General features: G+C 34.6%; 1 protein-coding gene across 6 annotated transcripts in view; it reads right to left on the bottom strand.

Annotated features, from left to right (window-relative positions):
- utrn (utrophin) overlaps positions 1–21,403 on the bottom strand; it is a 513,264-nt gene that overhangs the window by 77,513 nt on the left and 414,348 nt on the right. For all 6 annotated transcript variants that reach the window (XM_039747516.1, XM_039747517.1, XM_039747518.1 and 3 more), the window contains one exon: positions 5,964–6,042. In XM_039747516.1, coding sequence (XP_039603450.1) covers positions 5,964–6,042 — 79 coding nt within the window. The remainder of the gene's footprint in view (positions 1–5,963; positions 6,043–21,403) is intronic.

Genomic DNA, 21,403 nt, shown 5'->3' with positions numbered 1-21,403 from the left:
TATTGGACTTTTATCTGGTGTCTGAGGGTACAAGGGTGCGAGAAAGCTCTAATCTGTCACATCTGCTACGTATCATACCTCTCTCTAAATAAAGCCAAGGATAAGTAAGATTGTAATAGTTGAAGTTTACACTTCTTCCTTGAAGAGAGAGAGATTGAGGTTGGGAGCATTTACTGATGCAGCGCTTCGCCGCACCTCAGGATCTCAAATTAGGACCCAAGCACAACTGTGCAAGGGGTGATACCTCAGCACCATACTAGTTTGAACGGAATGCAAGTGTGAGATTTTTTATAGTGCTTGGAGTGCCAATCCAGCCACCAACCTCTGAGTTTTCCCTGCAAGTTAAGAGGACCTGCTGGCAGGGCTGGATGCAGGCTGGATGTCATACCTAGGTTGGATCAATTGCAGGTTAAGGGCCTCACTCAAGGAATCATTTTGGGCATTTACGGGATTTTAACCTTCTGATTGCTGGCACAGATCCCTAGCTTCAGGGCCACCACCCCGCCAACTCTGCTACCACCTTGTAGCTCTTCTGTAAATAATAATGTCAAAATATACTTTATTAATTTGTAGGTATTCTTTAACAGGTGTTTCAGACCAATGACCTCTTTGCCAAATTCAAAAATATATTACAATTTAAAATAAAGACCTGTACAATAATGGAGATTGATTAAACCAGAGAAAGATACTGAAGGAGTGCTGAGAGAGAGAGAGAGAGAGAGAGAGAGAGAATGTATGATTGCTACATGCAAACAGAAGTGGAATAGGACAGCGACTGTTTGAAGTAAAAGCTGAAATTGTCTATTGTAAAATCTGATGATACACACTAAGGTTATTATAGTTAACGAAAACTAAAATCAAAACTGAAACTACTATCAAAAAAACATTTTCGTAAACTGAAATAAAATAATTAACAAAGCCAAAATGAGAAACTAAAACTAAACTATTAAGGAAGCTGGAAAGACTAACTGAAATAAAATAATTTACTAAAAAGATTTTTAGTTTTCATTTTTGAATGAATATTCTTGCCATTAGTCTTTCAGCCTTGTAACTTTTAACTCTAAAACAGAAAGTAATCCACCACGAGCCACCTGCATATATTCATCTTGTGATCATCGGCTGGTGACGGTGGGCGGGTGTTCACATAGCATTTGCTGTGACAGAGAAAGCTGAACATGGGCACATAAAGCATGTGAAATAGAAAGCGATTTTCCTACCTTGCATTCAAACGTGCTGGGATAGGCTCCAGGTTTCCTGCCATCCAGCTCTGGATAAATAGGTTTACATAATGTATATGTGGTTCTTAATCTCAGATGCTGTCTCTGTCATTTTGTGGCTGTCCGCAGTCCTATGACCTGCTCTTACTCTGCTCATTAAGGGTTTACTGTTCTTATATGGGCTATTCAAGTTTCACCATCCCTAACAGTGACACAGCATGCTTGTTTTTCTTTGTTAATAATAATAAATTTTATTTATATTGCACTTCATATATATATATATATATATATATATATATATATATATATATATATATATATATATATATATATATATATATATATATATATAGTTTCCCTTAATACATCTAGGTGGGTGTCTGCACACTGATTCAAGCCTAAGAGCCCTGTTCTAAGCCCCCATGATTTTCATGACCACACCTGTCAGAACACAGTATAATCTGTTTTCTGATTTTTGGTATCTTTCAAGGCCTGCAGGTGGCAAAATTCTGTCTAGAAATTGTATGTCCCTCAGATGGAATCAGAGAACAATATGGCTCGTAGAAAATAAAAAGTCCAGTATGGGAGCAGGAAATGCTGTGTGGTATAGACATTTAAAGTAATAAAAACCCTCAAACCTTAAAATTCACCTAAATTTCATTACAAATTGGCCCATTCTGAGAAATAAAAGAAAAAAGGATAAAAAGTGCCAACAATCAGTGTACATGTGTACAGCACAAATAACATAGAAAATATTTTTAAAAATTATAAAATTGTCTAAAATAGTTCAAATTCAGTATCTGGTTTTGAAAATGCTTGTTTTTACCAGACAAAAACAAAACCAGATAGTAAACGATGTAGTGTAGTAAGCTTTTAAACTCATATCATAACCTATGAAGTGTACAGTTCCATCTGATTGTGACACAAAACTAAACTCCATAATAGCTCTTTAACCATACCATAATTACTAAAACTGAAACTAATAGATATACAAATAAAATAGAAATGTCCTTGTGAAATAAAAACTAAATTAAAACTAAAAATACAGGAAGGAAAACTAAAACTAAGCTGACCAAGTAAGGTCATAAAAATATAGAAATAAAAACTAATATAAAAAGGCAAAACTATAGTAACCTTGATACACACAATAGTGGGAGTTTTAGACCCATTCCTAGTGGACTTAACAGAGAATGCTGGGCAAGAGGATGATTGTTATAAATAAGAACCTAAGTACAGTCAGTACATGATGGATTAACATATCTGACTAATTTATTTATTCAGAGACTAAACCACAGTGAGTTTTTCTATTTATTTATTTTTAACTTCATCACGTAAATTAATAAAGGTCAGGGAACCTCTTCATGAAATATACTGACAGCAGTTTAATCATTAAGTACGTACTGTTAGTGGATTGCTCCTGTGCATTATCAACTTTTTTTCTTCCTGCTAAAAAAGAGGTGACGTCTGGATGGAATTGGAATATTCATTTCTTTTTAGTCAATGGGGCTCTTAACTTTTTTGCCATGTAAATTAGATTATCTGTTGGGTAATGTACTAAATATGCAAATAATTTTAAGGCACATGTTGATGCACACTCTGAGCAGGTACAACCTTTCATCCAAACAAATTTTAACTCAAACTTAATTAGGTGTTGTTTAATAAATGAACCATTAACTCAAGACCATTTTTTACATTCTTTCTAGAAATTAAGTATACAAAATGTAGGGTGGCAACCTGTATTATGAATTGTGCTTTGAGATGAGCTCTTTTATTAAGAGTATTGAACATTTGATTCTAAATTAGGTATGCCATGTTTTTTTTTAATTTATTCAAAGAATGTCTGCTTATGTTTCTTATAGCGTCTCATTTTTTAGGAAAAAAAGTAAACAATGCACTGAATTTTCTATGTTTTAATACTTTTCTATGAAGGAAATTATTTTTTAGGTATTTCATATACATTTATATTATATTTATATTATAAAGGCTGTGAAGCAATTAAAACTTTAATCACAATCAAATTTTTAATGAAGGTAGTGCAGCAGTGTTCAGTAGTCCCCTTGTGAATGTGACCACTGTACAACTTTAAAGACTTGATATGTGACCCAAGTGTCCCATGTGAGAGTGATGTATAAGAATTTTCAGACTTTGCTGAATGACATTTCTCAGCCCTGTTATCTAGGCATAAGCTAAGTTGTTCATGGGTTGTAGCATGCCACAGATGCTGCTTAATGATTTCGTATAAAAGTAGACCAATTAATTAAAGCAAATCCTCATCTACAGCAGACTACTGACACATACAATACAGTATATTATTAAATATCACACAGTATCTCTAAGCCAGGGGTTTTCAGCTTTTTTTCTTGGTGTTGTACCTCCAGGAGTTGAAATATTTGCCCATTTTCTTACAGCCTTAAATTGTAAAAAAGTAAAAAGTAAAAGTGAGATTTCTTAACTTTTAACTCCTCTGTCTAAATATTGTATTTATGGGTTTTGACAAGTGATTACAGAGGGCTGTCTGTGTGGTTGTGTATGTATTTTATTTTTTCCTTATGAAGACTATGAACTGGTGAGCCACATGGACACGGAATAGGAGAGTCTGGGTGGAAAAGGAATGAGTGCGAGTTAAGGAGCAGAAGCACCGTGAGACAGTACTGTGAAGTGTGGAAACTCAAGTTCAGCCTCTGTGCAAACAGCAGTCTTTTTAAGTCACATTTTCTACCCCCTTTTTTGTTTATTAAAAAACTTTCCTTACATACAATCAGACAGCTGTTTGTGTATTGTCTGCTGTTGGTGTGTTTAACTACATTGGTATAGGATTACTTTTAAGTAAAACACCTGAAAAACATATTCAGCTATCTACTGTATATGTTTATTTAAAAAACAGGCAATTTAAAGGCAATCTTTAAAATTGGAATTGATTTTTTTTTTTTAAATGATGTCATCCTTCCTGGGGCCATGGCCCCCAGTTTGGGAACTATTGACTTAGATTGCATGTTATGTCAATTAATGCAATTAAACAAAAATAATGCATTATACATTTGTATATTAATCACATGCATTAACTTTACAAACCATACCATACATACAGTACACACACAAGTATATATTTCACAAGAACCAATATTTTGGTACAAATTTGGTAACAAAGTTCTGAAAACGTAATGATACCATATTTTTTTATACTATAGGTAGTACAGAGAAAGTTGGTGCTGCACTCATATGTGATTTGCAAGTAGAGTACAGGTATTGTATTTGTTTATTAAAAAAAAAAAAAGCACAACACGCATAGTCTTGCGTTGCTGCCACTTTTATCCTATTATGGAATTAGTTCAAAACAGATGTGTGCATGATTTGAAAGCAAAATGACATTACTGACAAAGGTGTAATCGTTAAGCTTGTATTATCACACATTTGTAAGAGGAGATAAAATGATAATGACATAAGCTGCTTTTAAATAGTCTCTTACACAGCTGCAATAAATTGACAATAGTGTTGTATTTACAAGATTTGTTCGCGGGCAAGAAATTGTTATTGATAAAGAAATAACCAATTCTTGAGTAACAATGATATACTGGTGAGAAAAAGGAATATGCTCTTAAGTATGGATTTAGAAATCACCAAGGGTCTGATAAGTTATGATCAATTAAAAATGTGTGATTATTTTTGCAGTGTTAGATATTGTCACCCCTGTAGCTGAAGACCTATCCAGGTCTGGATTTAAAAACACAATTAAAGTCTCCGGCCATTATAATTTTGTGAATGTTTGAGTTAGGAATGGATGCAAATACGCTTTAGATGAAGTCTCTATCATCCACATTGGGTGCAGTCAGCCAGCTTGGCAGAATCCAGAAGATCAGAAAGGAAGCATCTATAAAACTTCAAGACCAAAATAAAATTGAAGATGATAACCTGTATATATTGTATAATAACTACAGCATAAACTGTATTTTTAAAAAAACATGTTCTGCTCATAGGTCATTGTAAGAAACTAACTGTAAGAAACAATAAATGCAAAGTGAAATGACTCCTGTGTACTTCAAACATGAAATAGGGTTGAAGGAAACGGGTTGAAGTGAAAAAGAGGCTCAATGTAAATAATCCTTTAGAATGTAAACTGACAGAAATTAATAAATTTGCTAGGAGTTTCAGCACCAAAAAATTAACTTTTTATATAATTGAATCATTTCTTTTTTTAACAGTTTTGTTTCCATAGTTTTTCTTTGTGCATAATAAAAGAAAATGGGAAACTGTATATCAATTCATTTAAATTTAATGCTTCTAGAAAAATGGCAGCAAAAGGTACATAGGCAGAATTTTGACTTTTTTGTGGGCTTGGACTGCATTTCTTTGGATTACATGGAACTCTATATTTACCAGCTGTTGATGAATATACATGTTCCTGTCTGTGTGCTGCACAATAGCCTGGAATCATTTTTTAGGGTTGGTAACTATCTTGGACATGGGCTTGGCTCACATTCCTTGTGATTGTATACCGGGAAAAAATAGGTTTAATTATAGGATGAATAATTTAAAAAACTTGATGCCTGATACACTGTTCATTATTTGTTATGCTTCCAAAGGAAAAATGTATGTAAAAAACTTTAATTATTTAAGAAATTTACAAACATACATATTTACTTTAACTTTATTAAAATGCATATCTCTAAGGATGTCCAAACAAAAGCCACAAGTATAATCATCTGAAAAAATTAACTCAACTCACTGTTAACAAACCAGGCTACTTACTAGAAAGAAAATGTTGTGATGAGGGTCCAAAATCCCGATGAGCTTCTTGCAGTTGTTTGAGACGATCTTCAACGGCTACCTACAGGTAGAAAAAAATAAAACCACAATGTTAATTAGGATTTACTCTAGTATGTAGTCCACTGCTACACAAACTACTGCACATACTGTATGAAATCAGGTTTTCATTGAAGTCCCTTAATCATAGGATGCTATATCTTCTAGGCTTTTCACTGAACACATTTCTAAAATAAGCCTTCTTTGAATTGAGTGGATGTGTTTGACTAGAGGATATAGTGTTATCTGCAAGTCATTTTAGATTATAAGAAATCTAATGTAAAAGACAGAATATTTTTGTAACTTAATGTCTTAACCACAACTCAAGGCAATACATATATATTGTATTTAACAAGGACATAAGAAGTGCAATCACACTATAACACAGAATAAGAAAATATGCATTTTCTTTGAAAAAGTACATTGTGAAAAAGCCATGTACAGTATTTATTTACAGGTATAAGGGAAATTATTCTTCCTGGAAATGATGCCAGAAAGAAAATGCAAAAGGTTTATTGTCCAGGATCAATTCTCATTGTAATTGGTTTACACTATGGCAGCTATTGGTCAATTCACTTCTTGCCTTAAACTTACAAACCCAGCACAGCTGGGCAGTATAAATCAAGTGACTTGAATACTGAGAAACACAGCACTGTAAATTTAATAGGTATTATGTGCATTAGTTATAGTTATACTATATAGGTATAAATTGGAAATCTACTGAATTTATTGCAGTCTATTCCGATAAAAATAAATTTAAACAATACTTAAAATATAAACTCTAAATTATAATCGGGTCCTATATTATGACAGACAGGTGAACATACTGTAATAACATTAATTCCATGTCCTACCCACCAGACTGTGATTGGGAGAACTGAATGCTAACTTTAGGACCTACCTTATGCTTTGGGGGTCATATTTTCATTGAAGCAGTCTGATAAATGTCTAAATATAGGATGAATAAGTAATTTAAAAAGGTTCCAGTAGACAATACAACATACTTCATGCCTGATCCACTGTTCATTACTTGTGGCACAAACAAAAATATAAAAAGTAAAAGTTAACAAGAACACGAAAGGAGGAGACTCTAAGTGGCAGGGTGGTTAGGGGTGGTGTGGATTTACAAAACTTGTTTTGCAGGAAAATGCTCAAAATGATGCAACACAGTCCATTAACCAGGAACTATCAGGAACAGGAAATATTTATTTGTATCATTAATAATGAAGTTTTGAGTTTATATGAATAAAATTTAAGTCACATATATTTAATTCACTTAATTATAACTGATAAAATCAAATGTCAACATCTGATTTTTAAAAATAGCTATGAAAAATGAACACATGTGCAATGACACCTCTGGAGTAGCTGAAATAATATTTCACATTTCAGGCAAAGCAAATGTATGTTTTGCTATATAGAGACCACTGACACTTGAAAACTCTTCTCACAAGTGTTCTGTATATGGAAACCCATGACTCAACTGTCTTATGCCGTCACCTTAAGAAACATAATTTACACCTTTGCAAAAGCCTTTTCTCTGAGTGCTTAAAATTAACATCAAGTTGTTAATCTGGTGACAAATTAAACTAGGAATTATTTCATTATTTGTGTAGACAGGGATCAGTTATTTTTGCATCAAGTTAAAAAAAAAATAGAAACTCAATCTGATTTTCAACAGAAGTCTGAACATAGTGTTTAAGTTTTTACAGGCAATCCATGGGGTAAAAATAAATGATATCACAGAAACTCTCTTCAAGAATGCAAGATGACACAGGTGAATTGAATTAAAGATTTGTTTAGGAGGTACTCTGCAATGGCTTACTTGTTCCAGTCACCTGTTATTAAGAAACCATGAATAAAAGTGTGCATCTTTACTTTCCAACCTAATTCTATCCAGCAATTTTCAGAACTAGCTTAATTACTTTAAAGTGTCAGTGCGGGAGGAAGCCTATCCCAGTAGCATTAAGCACATTAATATTTTGGATAATGCCAATACAGTGTAAGTCACATTGGCATAAAACTTAATCCACTCATTCGCCTTAGACTCATCAATATACCTGACATGCATGTCTTTGGAATATGAAAGAAAAACCGCACTACTCTTAGAAAAACACAAACTAACAAAGGAGAAAACATGCAAATTCCATATGAACAGTGTGAGCAGGCTAGGATTTCACCCCAGTCTCCTAGAATTACAAGTCAGTTGATAACTACCTCATCAACAAACTATCCTTTCTTTTAAGTTATTTTTTTTCTTCTGGTGCCTTTTAAACCTAAAATTATGAAGACTAACAATATTATAATAAACTAAAATAAACTGACAGTTCAGACCTTTACTAGGGAGTTCAACTATTAATTTAAATAACTACTAAGCTTCTAAAATTTTAGGTTTCTTTATTTCTTGCAACTTTTAACTTTTTGTCTTTTGTAGACTATGTCACTTTTCATTACATGTATGCCAATAAATGATGCTAAATCAATCTTTAAATGTCTGCTTTCTGCACTGGTATGATTGACTCCTCATTACCAGCAAAAAGTAGAAAAATGGTACAGTAGTCTTGGAAAAAAATATGACAAGTTTATTTAATCACAAGTATGCCCAGGTTAATGGTTCACAAAATATATACTTGATATCATTTTTATGATTAAATGCATTAACGTATGTATATTACATTTTACAGATAAATTGTTAACTCCATTTAAATAAGGTGGACTTAATAATTAAACATGTGGGGGCACGGTGGCGAAGAGGTAGCGATGAGCTGGCACGTTGTTCAGGGACTGTTGCTACCTTGTGCTCTATGCTTGCTGGGACTGAGTGGTTGGATCGATGGAATAATTAAACATGTATAATGAGGATTTTTCAAGGATTCTTAGATGTTTTGAATAATCAGCATTCTAAGCATACAGCTGGTTTTACATTTATTAAAGGCGCTTATTGCGTGGTGATTGGTTATGTGCAGAAAGAAAACAGAAGGACAGCGCAATTGTTGTGTTAGATTTGTACCTTTTGTGAAAGTATTTCTGTGATACTTCAGGCATCATACATTATATAGTTTATGCCTACATTTTGTCATCTACTAGTAGAATATAAAAAACGTTTCTGTTTTAACAATGTGTTTACGCAGATTACTGTAGAAACGGAACAGACTTTAAATGCGTGTGCTCCAAACAACAATCTATTATTTCCACTTTAAAAGTCCACTTCACTCCCAGATAATCAATCAAGGCATGAGCTGGGAGAAGTTTGTGCACGTTCTAAGTCGGTGGGGGGATGGAATAGCCGGCTGCTTGCAGACTGATTTTTATCAGCACATTTAGATGACAAAAGACGCTGGTGGAGAGCTGTGAACAATTTTAAGAAGCGATTTAAGGTGGGACAGATTTACGAGTTTTTTCATAGGCTCTGCTAATTCTAGTGTTAAAAAAACCTGGCTCAGATCCCTTACAGCTAAAATTTTACTGCCCAATTTCTAATCTTACATTTATGACTAAGATATTAGCAAAGGTTGTCGCTGCTCAACTCAATGATTATTTACATTTTCATAACCTACTTGAGCCTTTTCAATCTGGATTCAGAGGCTTACATAGCGCTGAAACTGCTTTACTTAAGGTAGCCAATGACTTACTGATAATTGCAGATTCTGGGATGGCTGCTATTCTAGTTCTTCTTGACTTGAGCGCAGCGTTTGATACAGTTAACCATGACATTTTACTGTCCCGACATCTCTGGTCCTGTTTTTTCTTGGTTCACTTTTTCTTGGTTCACATCATACCTCAGTGATCGCCAGTATTACGTCTTCATTAGGAAATCCAAATCTGCCACTACTTCATTCACATAGGGTATCCCTCAAGGGTCAGTTCTCGGTCCAATCTTCTTTAACATCTATATGCTCCCATTAGGAGAGATTACCTGTCGGTATGGTCTGAGCTTCCACTGCTATGCCGATGACACACAACTTTATGTAAGCGTAGAAAGAACTGCAACATCTTCACCTGTTGCATTGACTGATTGGATTCAGGAAATAAATCACTGGATGAGAGATCATTTTTTGCAACTCAATCCTGATAAAACAGAGATCTTATTAGTTGGCACCAAATCTGTCCTCTCTACCCTTCGTGGGCTAAAAATCGACATTGATGAGATCCCGGTTCAACCCTCAGCATCAGTCCGTAATTTGGGTGTCATCTTTTATCAGCTTCTTACTTTTCAATCACATATTAGCTCAATAGTACAGACAACCTTTTTCGCAACATTGCTCATTTGCATTCTTTCCTCAGTGTAAAAGATACTGAGTCACTCATTCACGCTTTCATCACTACCCGTCTGGACCCTTGCAATGCTTTGTTTTATGGCCTCCCAATTAAATATATCAACAGATTACAATATGTTCAGAATTCTGCTGCTTGTTTACTTACACACACTAAAAAATCTGCTCACATCACTCCTGTCCTCTATGAGTTACATTAGTTACCGGTTTCTTCAAGAATCAAATATAAAAAATTATCCTTCTCACTTTTAAGGCCTTTCATGGTTTAGCCCCTCATTATCTGTCTGAGCTGCTGCTTCCTTACACTGCTGCCCGTGCACTACGTTCATTGGATGCTAAGTTACTCATTGTACCTAAATACAGGTTAATAACTATGGGTGGCAGAGCTTTCAGAGTGAGAGCCCCTAAAACTTGGAATTCTCTTCCTCTCAGCCTTCGCATGGAACAGTCTATTATTAATTTCAAACATCTGTTTAAAAACACATCTCTTCAATGAGTACTGTTCTTCATGTATGTAATTTCTACTGTCTTCTATTGAATTGTAAAGTGTCCTTGAGTGTATGAAAAGCGCTACATAAATAAAACTTATTATTATTATTCATGGTTTCTAATATGCTTTCATATGACACTCAAACACTTGCCTTTTCATGTTGACTTTGACATCTGACCACTTCTTTTTTGAAATTCTTCTTTTTTATATGTGCTTTTACCATTGTCTTTAACAAAACACTGAATGGAAGGGGATATTTATATAGGTGTGGATATACAAATATGCAAAATTATGGGTGGTGTCAGGCTGGGGCTGTAAGCACGTGCATTTGCATTAAAATTCACATTGATTGGGATTTATAAAGGTGAAGCGCGTGTGAGTTTGCTTACACAGTTTTATGCATCTGAATTTTTTTGTCTGTACACCATGTCTTTGTGTAAATTTTATGCACAGCATTATACATGAAGCCAAAGGTAATTTTTTTTGACTTGTAAATCCTGTAAATTGGTAATATTGGATTATTTTTTAACTCTAGTACTATCTGTTGATAGCTACAGTTTTAGCATGGATCAGGCACAAAGGTTAATGTTTAATTACATCAAAAATATACAGACAATAACATAACACACAATCACAACAATTAAGCAATGAACAACTCCACTGTACACACTCGTATGTGCGTTTAAGGTGATGGGGTGTGCTTACAACATGAGCCCAGGTCTTTTTCCAGAATCATCAAGGTTTAAAATGGGTTATTTTCTAAATGTAAAAATATATGTTTTAACTGTATTGAATCAACAGTTTTGTACCTTTTTCTGTCTGCATACACATCACATAATGTACAGTATATGCTTCTATATTGACTAAATAAACAAAGACTCTGTCTTTCAGCAACTTTTGCTTGTCAACCATTGCAGAATAGATCAACAAAAAATCTTGGTACAGAATGTATTAAATTGCATTTTTGTGTTTTTTCTGGCTATACAGATGAGTAATTTACTTTTTATGGAAAATTAGCTCTTGTTAATGTGTTTACATTTTCAGCGTTTACCCTAACTAATGTCCTATTTCAAATGCATAAAACACACAACACCATTCTCTCAGTCAGGTTCTGACTTAATTTACTATTCACCAATTATTTTCTAAAAAAAATTCTCTTCCACCATCAATACATTTTTTAGTTACTAAGCTTCTGAGACAAGAGAAACACTCAACATACTCAGTATTCCTCTCTAAACTTTTATTTCTACATCAATTCTCCTCATTTTGCTCAGAAACAATGGTTTCATTTTCCTGAAATTAATTATGCCTGTTCAATTTTAGTAATCTTTCATTTTGCATATTTTTCAACTCTTGCTAGAATAGACTGGTCCTCAAAAAACTGCATTGTGGATAACAATACTTCTCCTTTCGTATGCTCTTTTACACAAATTTAAACTGAAGCAGTGAATGAGCATTTGCACCTTATACCTCTTTCTATCTGTCAAGGGTTTAATAGTTGTTCTCCTATTTCTACTCTGACAGCCTGACGTAAATAAAGATTTTCTATCACCCTCCCCTCTCTCTCTCTCTCTCCATCCTGATTATACCAGCAGATAAAAATGCAGTTCATTACTCTGCATCAAAGCACTTAAGTTGCACAATAAACAAAGCAGGAAATAATAAAAAGGTGGCCTGAATTTATAAACACATTTCTCAATCAGTTTTCATTTATTCTGATTCTAACCAGGCAACACACTAATTTTTGCAATTTATCATTAAACATTTGTGTTAACCTACAGTGTTTTCACCAATAAGCTTATATAAATTAAAAACTGAAAGAGAAAAGAAAAAAGACGACAGGATTTCACATATACATTTAATAATGAGTCAGACTGAGAAAATTACCTTAGATTGCTAGAAAAATGGACATGAGATATCAAACAAAAGACAACATGATCTTAGTGCTGTTTCTATGTATAATCTGCCAGGATTTTTGCTGTTTGTATAGTTAGGTTACTTTTTAACTCTCAGTTATTTTGTTAAAATGCATTTGTCATTTTTTGAATTTAGAATTCTTACTCTATCTGTTTTGAACAGGATTTCAGCAGTCTGAAATCCATTTCTCTATGTGACAAAGCAGCTAGTGGAATTTTATTCTTTGTTCACATTAATCTATATTTCTAAACCTTCTTCTTAAAATATTCATATTTCTAAAACTAGTAAGTAAATGTTGACCTTAATGTAAAATCTGTCCTCTTCATGAAACAGCTTTAGGGCAGTCATTTGCAGGTTTCTTATAATCTTTTTTTAAACCTAATATGTCTTTCTCTGAATGATATAAAACAAGCATCAAAACAAATCCACAAGAGCTTCTAATTACAGTTATTAATCATTAAAACACACCTCCTGGAATTTCATATTTATTATGCTTCCAGACTTTGAAATAGAACACTAATCATAGCTATCTATGAATACCCCTAATGTTGCAGTTTAAATATCTGCTCTTTATAATTTAAAATATTTTATTATCTACAAATACACCTAGCAGAAAAAACCTGAATACACATCTGAAAGACCACTTATTTTACTCAATTGAACATCTCCTCTGGACTATGCCTTCAGAATTAATTATCCACATGAAGCTAGGAGATTGATTAATAACCTAAAAGAGGAAAGTATTTTCATTGACAATCCTAATTAATTTGAATGTACTGAGGTCAATGCTCTCCAGTTACTGCTGATCACTCCCCTCTTTCTGGATCTCTGAATTGATTAATGCATTTCTTATGAATTGAACTTACTGCTCTTCTGAAACACTGAACATATAATTCTATTGCAAATTACTTACTAAAACCTGCTACCACTGACTGCTCCTATCAAATGTTCTTTCAGAAGAAAATTCATATTTTTATGTATGGAATTTGTTAATTATGAATATTACCCAGGCATTTGAGATTTGCTCATACTTCATTTTAACAGCTCTGTATGTACTATGTTTATCTTGGTTAAAGCTGCTTGATTCATATGTTAATATTTTAACTTTACAACATACTAATTGTGAGTTTGGCTCAATGATTGCCGTATGGCAATGCTTTATAAAAACATCTGTAATCTTAATTAACAAGTTGTTTGCACTTGTCATTATTGTTTGGTTTTAATATATTTATTTATAAAATGGTTTTGATATTTACAGTACAGGGCTTGCTAAAGAATTACAGGTCTTTCTACATAGTTCATTCTGATGGTCTATGCCTCATTTCTTACTCTCACTTTCACAATATCTCCCAGCATTATAAGATGTATGTAATAGCATGTATTCTTGTAGTTAATACAGTAGTAGTAGTAGTAAAGTAAAAACAGAAAAATCAGAGAAAAAAAACAAACTGATTTTACTAAAACTTTTAGTATCTGTTACCTTCTGATACTGGACATTTCTTTTAGATCATTGTGTTTAATATGGTTAAAAAGTCATGGCTTTATGCTAGGCTTGAGAAGTGTGATGGATAAACATGTTCTCCTTTTACTTGGCTTACCATAAATCTAACAAGGATGCAACAACATAGCATAACATAACATTCTCAGATCTGTTGAATACAGTTCAAGGACGCAGAAGACTGGAGCCTATTCCTGCAGCTTTAGATACAAGGTAAAAACTAACTCTGATTGGGAGTCAGTCATTGTCCAACCCACTATATCCTAACACAGGGTAATGGGGGTCTGCTGGAGCCAATCCCACTCAGCACAGGGCGCAAGACATGAAACAATACTGGGCGGGGTGCCAGCCCATTGCAGGGCACACACACACACACCAAGCATACTAGGGACAATTTAGGATTGCCAATGCACCTACCCTGCATGTCTTTGGTCTGTGGGAGGAAACCAGAGTGCCTGGAGGAAACCCACGCAGACACGAGGAAAACATGCAGACTCCACGCAGGGAGGACCTGGGAAGCAAACCCAGGTCTCCTTACTGCGAGGCAGCAGCGCTACCACTGCACCAACGTGCCACCCTGAATGGGAGTGAAGAATCCAAAAACCATCATGCAAAACAAAGGGTCTGTGAAGAATCCATTTTACAGGCACTGCCCTTTTCTATTTTGCTCCTTCATGGGCAGATCACCCAAAGCAATAGTCTCAGTTATATACTCATTGTGCTGGAAACAACATTTTTCATATGATCACTGATCTATAGATATTATATTTGAACCAGTCATGGTCTCAGTAGTATAAAGTGGCAGATACATGGGAGTTTCCTAAAAAATGTTATGAAAAAACAAATTTTATTTAGAAATAACTTCCAGTCAGATTTATATTTTAATTAAAATGGTAAGTTTCAATTGTTTTCTCATTTGTAGACAGCAAATTAAGTTCCTTGCTAAAATATCTCAAACAGACTGGTGACAATAATAAAATAACAGCAATAGTAGATGAATACAAAACATAAAATAAATACAATATATATTAAATCAGACAACACCTATAAGAAACAGACATCAGGTGTGCTTAAACTGCTGTCAGTACCTATAGTTGTTGAGTAGCCTTATTGCCTGAGAATGAAATTGTCCATGAATCAAGGGTAATGAGTGCAAAGAGTCCTGTATCACTTGCTAGAAAAGGAAGAAAAGTGACTATGCAGGATGGCTGCACATAAAAATATTGTTTGACTTTAAAATATAAAAAATGAAAACATTGTTTGCCTTTATAATGCAGTGTGTGTTTTATATATATTGCCAAAAGAAAGGATCTATGTGTGAGTAATGTCTAGTGCCAAATATACCACCTTCTGCAGTCCATACATCCAATCTTCCCTCACATGACTGAAAGGCGTAAAGTTCCTGGAGTATCTTCCTGAAAACAGCTTTTAAAGATCTAAATATGGAAACTGTTCCTATTGGAAGAAACCTTAAGTAATTTATTGAATTTATCTTTCTTTTTAAGTCCATTATAAGCATACAACAACTGTCCTCATGAAATTAAAAATCCAAATTATGCATCAGAACTTCCTTCTTTTTGTTTTATTTACACAGCAGCACACACCTGCATTTATTTTTATTTTTCTTTAGTGCAACAATTTCCTCATTGAAAATATATCACCTGGTGCAGGGCAAAATATGTGGCCATCACTCCCCTCCAACACTTAATAGCGGAAGTGGTAAACCCTCTTAGAAAAAATAATGTACAATGAAACTCTGATTTAATTCTCCCATATTTAGTGTTCTTACATTTGAACATTTTTTGATGCTGCTGTTGGATGCTGGATCTCTGAATTGATTAATGCATTTCTTACAATTGTCTGAACTTATTGCTCTTCTGAAACAATGAATATATAATTCTATTGCAAATTACTTACTAAAAACTGCTACCACTGATAGCTCATATCAAATGTTCTTTCAGAAGAAAATTCATATTTTAATGTACGGAATTTGTTAATTATGAATATTACCCAGGCATTTGGGATTTGCTCATACTTCATTATAACAGCTCTGTATGCACTACGTTTATCTTGGTTTTTCTTTAGTGCAACAATTTCCTCATTGAAAATATATCACCTGGTGCAGGGCAAAATATGTGGCCATCACTCCCCTCCAACACTTAATAGCGGAAGTGGTAAACCCTCTCAGAAAAAAATAATTTACAATGAAACTCCGATTTAATGTTCCCATATTCAGTGTTTTCTTGCATTTGAACATTTTTTGGATGCTGCTGTTGAACATAAAATACCCATTATCTGAAAAAATACAGGTCTTTTAGAGGCAGAGTGAACATAGCCTTAAAGGTGGTTGCAACCAATTTTTCTCTTGTACTGATTTAAATTTAAATCAATTCTGAATTAAAATGTTGATTAATTTTGTGACCGATTCAAATCTGATATGAATACAAAGGTCTATCCATGTACACCACATATGCAAAATGAATAAAAACAATTTCATCAAAAAGATGCCAGTTGCTTCACTACTTCACATTGCTTCAGTGTAGAATGTCTGCAAAGTTGTACTCTTTTGATGACAAGGAAGACAAACTGTAAACATAAGTTTAAACTTGGTGTTTTATTATTGCCAGTGTTCTGTACTTCAAAAGAAGTGGCCCAAATGACAGGAGACAAGACAGGTGAAACTGAGATGGAACAGGTTTGGAAGAAAAACAGGACAGCAAAGTAAATCCTTTCAGAAAAGTTATTTCAGATCTTTTTGCTAATCACACTTCTCCAAAAAATATCAGATCTGTGTCATGTACTGTATGTGTAAAAAATGGGAATGGAGCTGCAGTGTGAATGCAACCTTTTTTTGGTTTCAAATATCAAATGCAAGTTGGTACACAGTGGTTTAACAACAGCGCAATTGCTATCAAAAACATAAAAGGCGTTCATGAAAAGGAATAACATTCTGAAATGACAAGAAAAGACAATACTAATGTCACAAATTAAATGGATCAAATCAGGACACTTAAAACTGGGTAATAACCATTAATCATAATACAAACCTGTGAAAATATAAATAAAACACAGCAAATCAGGACATGTAGTAATTAGATTCTGAGAAATCATTGGCAATTTTTTGCATGTAATACTATTTTTTTTTTTGTCATCAGTCCCCAGAAAATTACTGCATGATTGCTCTGCTGAAGGCAGCAATTCAAACAATGTTTGTCTGGATATCAAATCAAATTAAATGTGTGCTATATCTGGCTAGTTTGTTGCAATTCCAAGGAATACTCCTTTGTTGTTAACTTGTGAAAAATTTTAAGAACCCAATGTTATTATTTACCTATTTGTACTCAAATACAGTAATTCCTCCTCGATCGCGGGGGTTGCGTTCCAGAACCCCCCGCGACAGATGAAAATCCGTGAAGTAGAAACCATATGTTTGTAAGATTATTTTTATACTAGCAAAATACCCGCACTTTGCAGCGGAGAAGTAGTGTGTTAAAACAGTAATGAAAAAATAAAGGAAACATTTTGAAAATAACGTAACATGATTGTCAATGTAATTGTTTTGTCACGGTTATGAGTGTTGCTGTAATATATATATATATATATATACATACACACATACATAGATACACACACATTATATATACAGTATATATATCTATATATATATATCTAAATATATATATATATCTACATCTCTCTCTCTATATATATACAAATACATACTGTACATACACACACACATTATATCTATCTATCTATCTATATATATATATATATCTATATATACATACACACTCACATTATATCTATATATATATATATATATATATATATATATATATCTATATATATATATCTAAATACCTGCCTGTGTAAGTACTGCCTTAAAAGTTTTATTAAGAAGAAAATTAAACCTTTTTAAACTGAGGGAAAATATACCAATAATTATTTGTTAAGTATCTCTTTGTATACCACATTGTGAGTTCGGCCCTCTGGTCGTAATATGACCAAGTTGTGCGCTGAACTTACTCTTAAGCATGCAACGTACAGTTGGCCATGTGAACAGTAATCTTGTTTCAAATCTCACAGCTTGGATTGCTGCTGTCATAATCGGTTTGAGTTTCATGGTTTGTTTCAAATACGATAGTATTTGTAGGGCTTGTGTTGAAGTGACATTCGGCATCTGTCAAGCGTTTTAAGTATATAACCAGTTTCATCGATAACTTCACATCCAGCTTTTGAGAGTTGAAACATTCATAAAGATCAAGGTGTCCACTACTGAAATCGTCACCTGTGAATCTAAGATGTTTAAGAGGCATTGGCGGTTGTCCAAAGGTGTAAAATATTTGGCCATTTCGGTACACTTGAAAGCGACAACCGAGCAATTCTGAGACAGCCATCAACTCACATGCAGAACCATAGGTGAAGGGCTTAGACATTTCACTCTTATAGTGCTCCTGTGTAGTATAATTATCTCCTGTACTGTCATCAGTCCACACCTTGAACCTGTACCAGTCATTCAATACATAAGACACAATGTTTCTCCAGATATCAAGAGTGAGCCTGATATAGCCGTGCAATATGTAACACAGAGAATGGAAAAGATAGGTGCCATCTCCGGGCATGGAAACCACTCAATAAGTGACAGTTCCTTGATCTATGGTGATCACCTCGATAGACATGTTAATGCGGGTACGGTTGGAATGATAAAGGAAATGGGTACCTGAACAATGTAAAGTAAGTCTAAAATATCTACACAATAACTATAATCGTAATAAATGAACAATAAAACAGTGGAGAAGCCGTGGATTAAATACAAAGGCTGTAGTTATCAGCAGGGAGACGTGAATCCCGTGGCGAAGCAAGGAAGGGAATGAAGAGACTGGAGCGACGGATGGCCTTATATAGGCAGGCAGCCAACAATGTGGAAGGCGTTGGGATGGGGGACCCAACGCCGCCTCACACGGTGACTGAGCTGCAGGCTATGGACATATATATGTACAAAAGTAGGATTCAGTTAGCGTTGGGAACTCGCGTACCAAAATTCTTGAAGATGGGCCCATAAGTAACAAAGACTGTTGAAAAGTTGAATATGGCGGCCGACATACCATCGAAATAAGTACCAAATTTCAGCCTTCTACCTACACGGGAATTTGGAGAATTAGTGACGTTGGAAAGTTCAATATGGCGGCTGACAGTGGCGTCATACCACCGAAATAAGTACGTACATTGGTTTCGGTTAGCGCAGGGAAGCCGCCTACCAAATTTCGTGAAGATGGGGCCATGAATAAGAAAGTTCAACATGGTGGACGTTGTTGACCATTATGCGTAGAATTTCGAAATGAAACCTGCTTAACTTTTGTAAGTAAGCTGTAAGGAATGAGCCTGCGAAATTTCAGCCTTCTACCTACACGGGAATTTGGAGAATTAGTGATGTTTGGAAAATTCAATATGGCGGCCGACAGTGGCGTCATACCACCGAAATAAGTACGTACATTGGTTTTGGTTAGCGCAGGGAAGCCACCTACCAAATTTCATGAAGATGGGGCCATAAATAAGAAAGTTCAACATGGCAGACGCTGTCGACCGTTATCAACCGTTATGACCGTTACTTGTAGAATTTCAAAATAAAACATGCTTAACTTTTGTAAATAAGCTGTAAGGAATACGCCTGCCAAATTTCAGCCTTCTACCTACACGGGAAGTTGGAGAATTAGTGATGAGTCAGTCAGTCAGTGAGGGCTTTGCCTTTTATTAGTATAGATATTTTAAGCCCCTATAAACTCTCCCACACTGTTAACATTATTAGAGCCCTCTAGACATGAAATAACACGCTTTAGTCAAAAGTTTAAACTGTGCTCCATGACAAGACAGAGATGACAGTTCTTTCTCACAATTAAAAGAATGCAAATATATCTTCTCTTCAAAGAAATGCGTGTCAGGAGCAGAGAATGGCATAGAGAGAGAGCGAGAGAAAAGCAAACAATCAAAACATCAATACATGCTTTTGGGCTTTTAAGTATGGCAAAGCACCGCGATAAAGTGGCATTTTTTTAGAGGAGCATCCGTATCCTCTAGGCAAACAGCCTCTGTGCAAACAGTCCCTCTGCTCACACCCCCTCTGTCAGGCGCAGAGAAGGTCAGAGAGAGTGAGAGAGACAGAGAAAAGCAAACAATCAAGCACCGCGCGGGAAGCATATCGTATATCATTGAGGAGTTTTAGTTAATACATAATACATGGTCTGATTGGGCAGCTTCTCAGCCATCCGCCAATAGCGTCCCTTGTATGAAATGAACTGGGCAAACAAACTTAGGAAGCATGTACCATAAATTAAAAGACCCATTGTCCACAGAAATCCACGAAGCAATGAAAAATCCGTGATATATATTTAAATATGCTTACATTTAAAATCCGCGATGGAGTGAAGCTGCGAAAATCGAAGCGCGATATAGCGAGGGATCACTGTACTGCAAATTGTTATTTCACCTGGGTCTAGGGCTGTCAGGTTGCACATAGAGGTGGGAAAGTAGAACAAGGAGAATAGTCTCTTCTATTGAGTTTGCCTCAATGCTTGATTTTCCTGACATACAGTAATCTCTGTGTATGACAATTACTGATAGCACTTCACCAATTCTTCCACTGATGGTTTAAGTACAGAGGTATAGTTTAGCAATGACTTGATGTGCTAATTGCTTGCTTTCAGCAGCACAGTTATTTAGTTTTTCTTATCATGATGCAACTCTTTGTGGTCTACTTGCTAACTTTTGCAAATTTCAAGTATTATCTCACCTACCTGTCTTTTGCTTGTAATGTTACATGACACAACATAGTAACTAATCACTGTTTTGTTTAACCTAAAAATAAAAACATTTTTTTCTGCTTTAAAAAATGAAATATTTATTCTAGTGACTGCTTTGTGGAGGCCTGGATCCACTGGGTCAAGATGTCCTCCATCCTTACTGAATATACTATATATTTTAATTTATAACTGTATTCTGATTTAAACCAATGTAATTTCATTAGCCTTCACATTACAATAGCTGAAAAAATTCTAATAAACCGTAAAGGAACCTGGCTGCTCCAGCATAATTTCACTGAGGGTTCCCAGACTGCATGGTGTAGAGATAATCAACAAGTTATTTGTATTGAAAACGTTATTTAAATATTCAGGGTCTAACATTGTCAACAATTTCCAAAACATTCTAA

Source organism: Polypterus senegalus, chromosome 3 (assembly GCF_016835505.1).
Source record: "Polypterus senegalus isolate Bchr_013 chromosome 3, ASM1683550v1, whole genome shotgun sequence".
Lineage (NCBI taxonomy): Eukaryota > Metazoa > Chordata > Cladistia > Polypteriformes > Polypteridae > Polypterus > Polypterus senegalus.
This window is presented reverse-complemented; position numbering and strand designations above follow the sequence as displayed.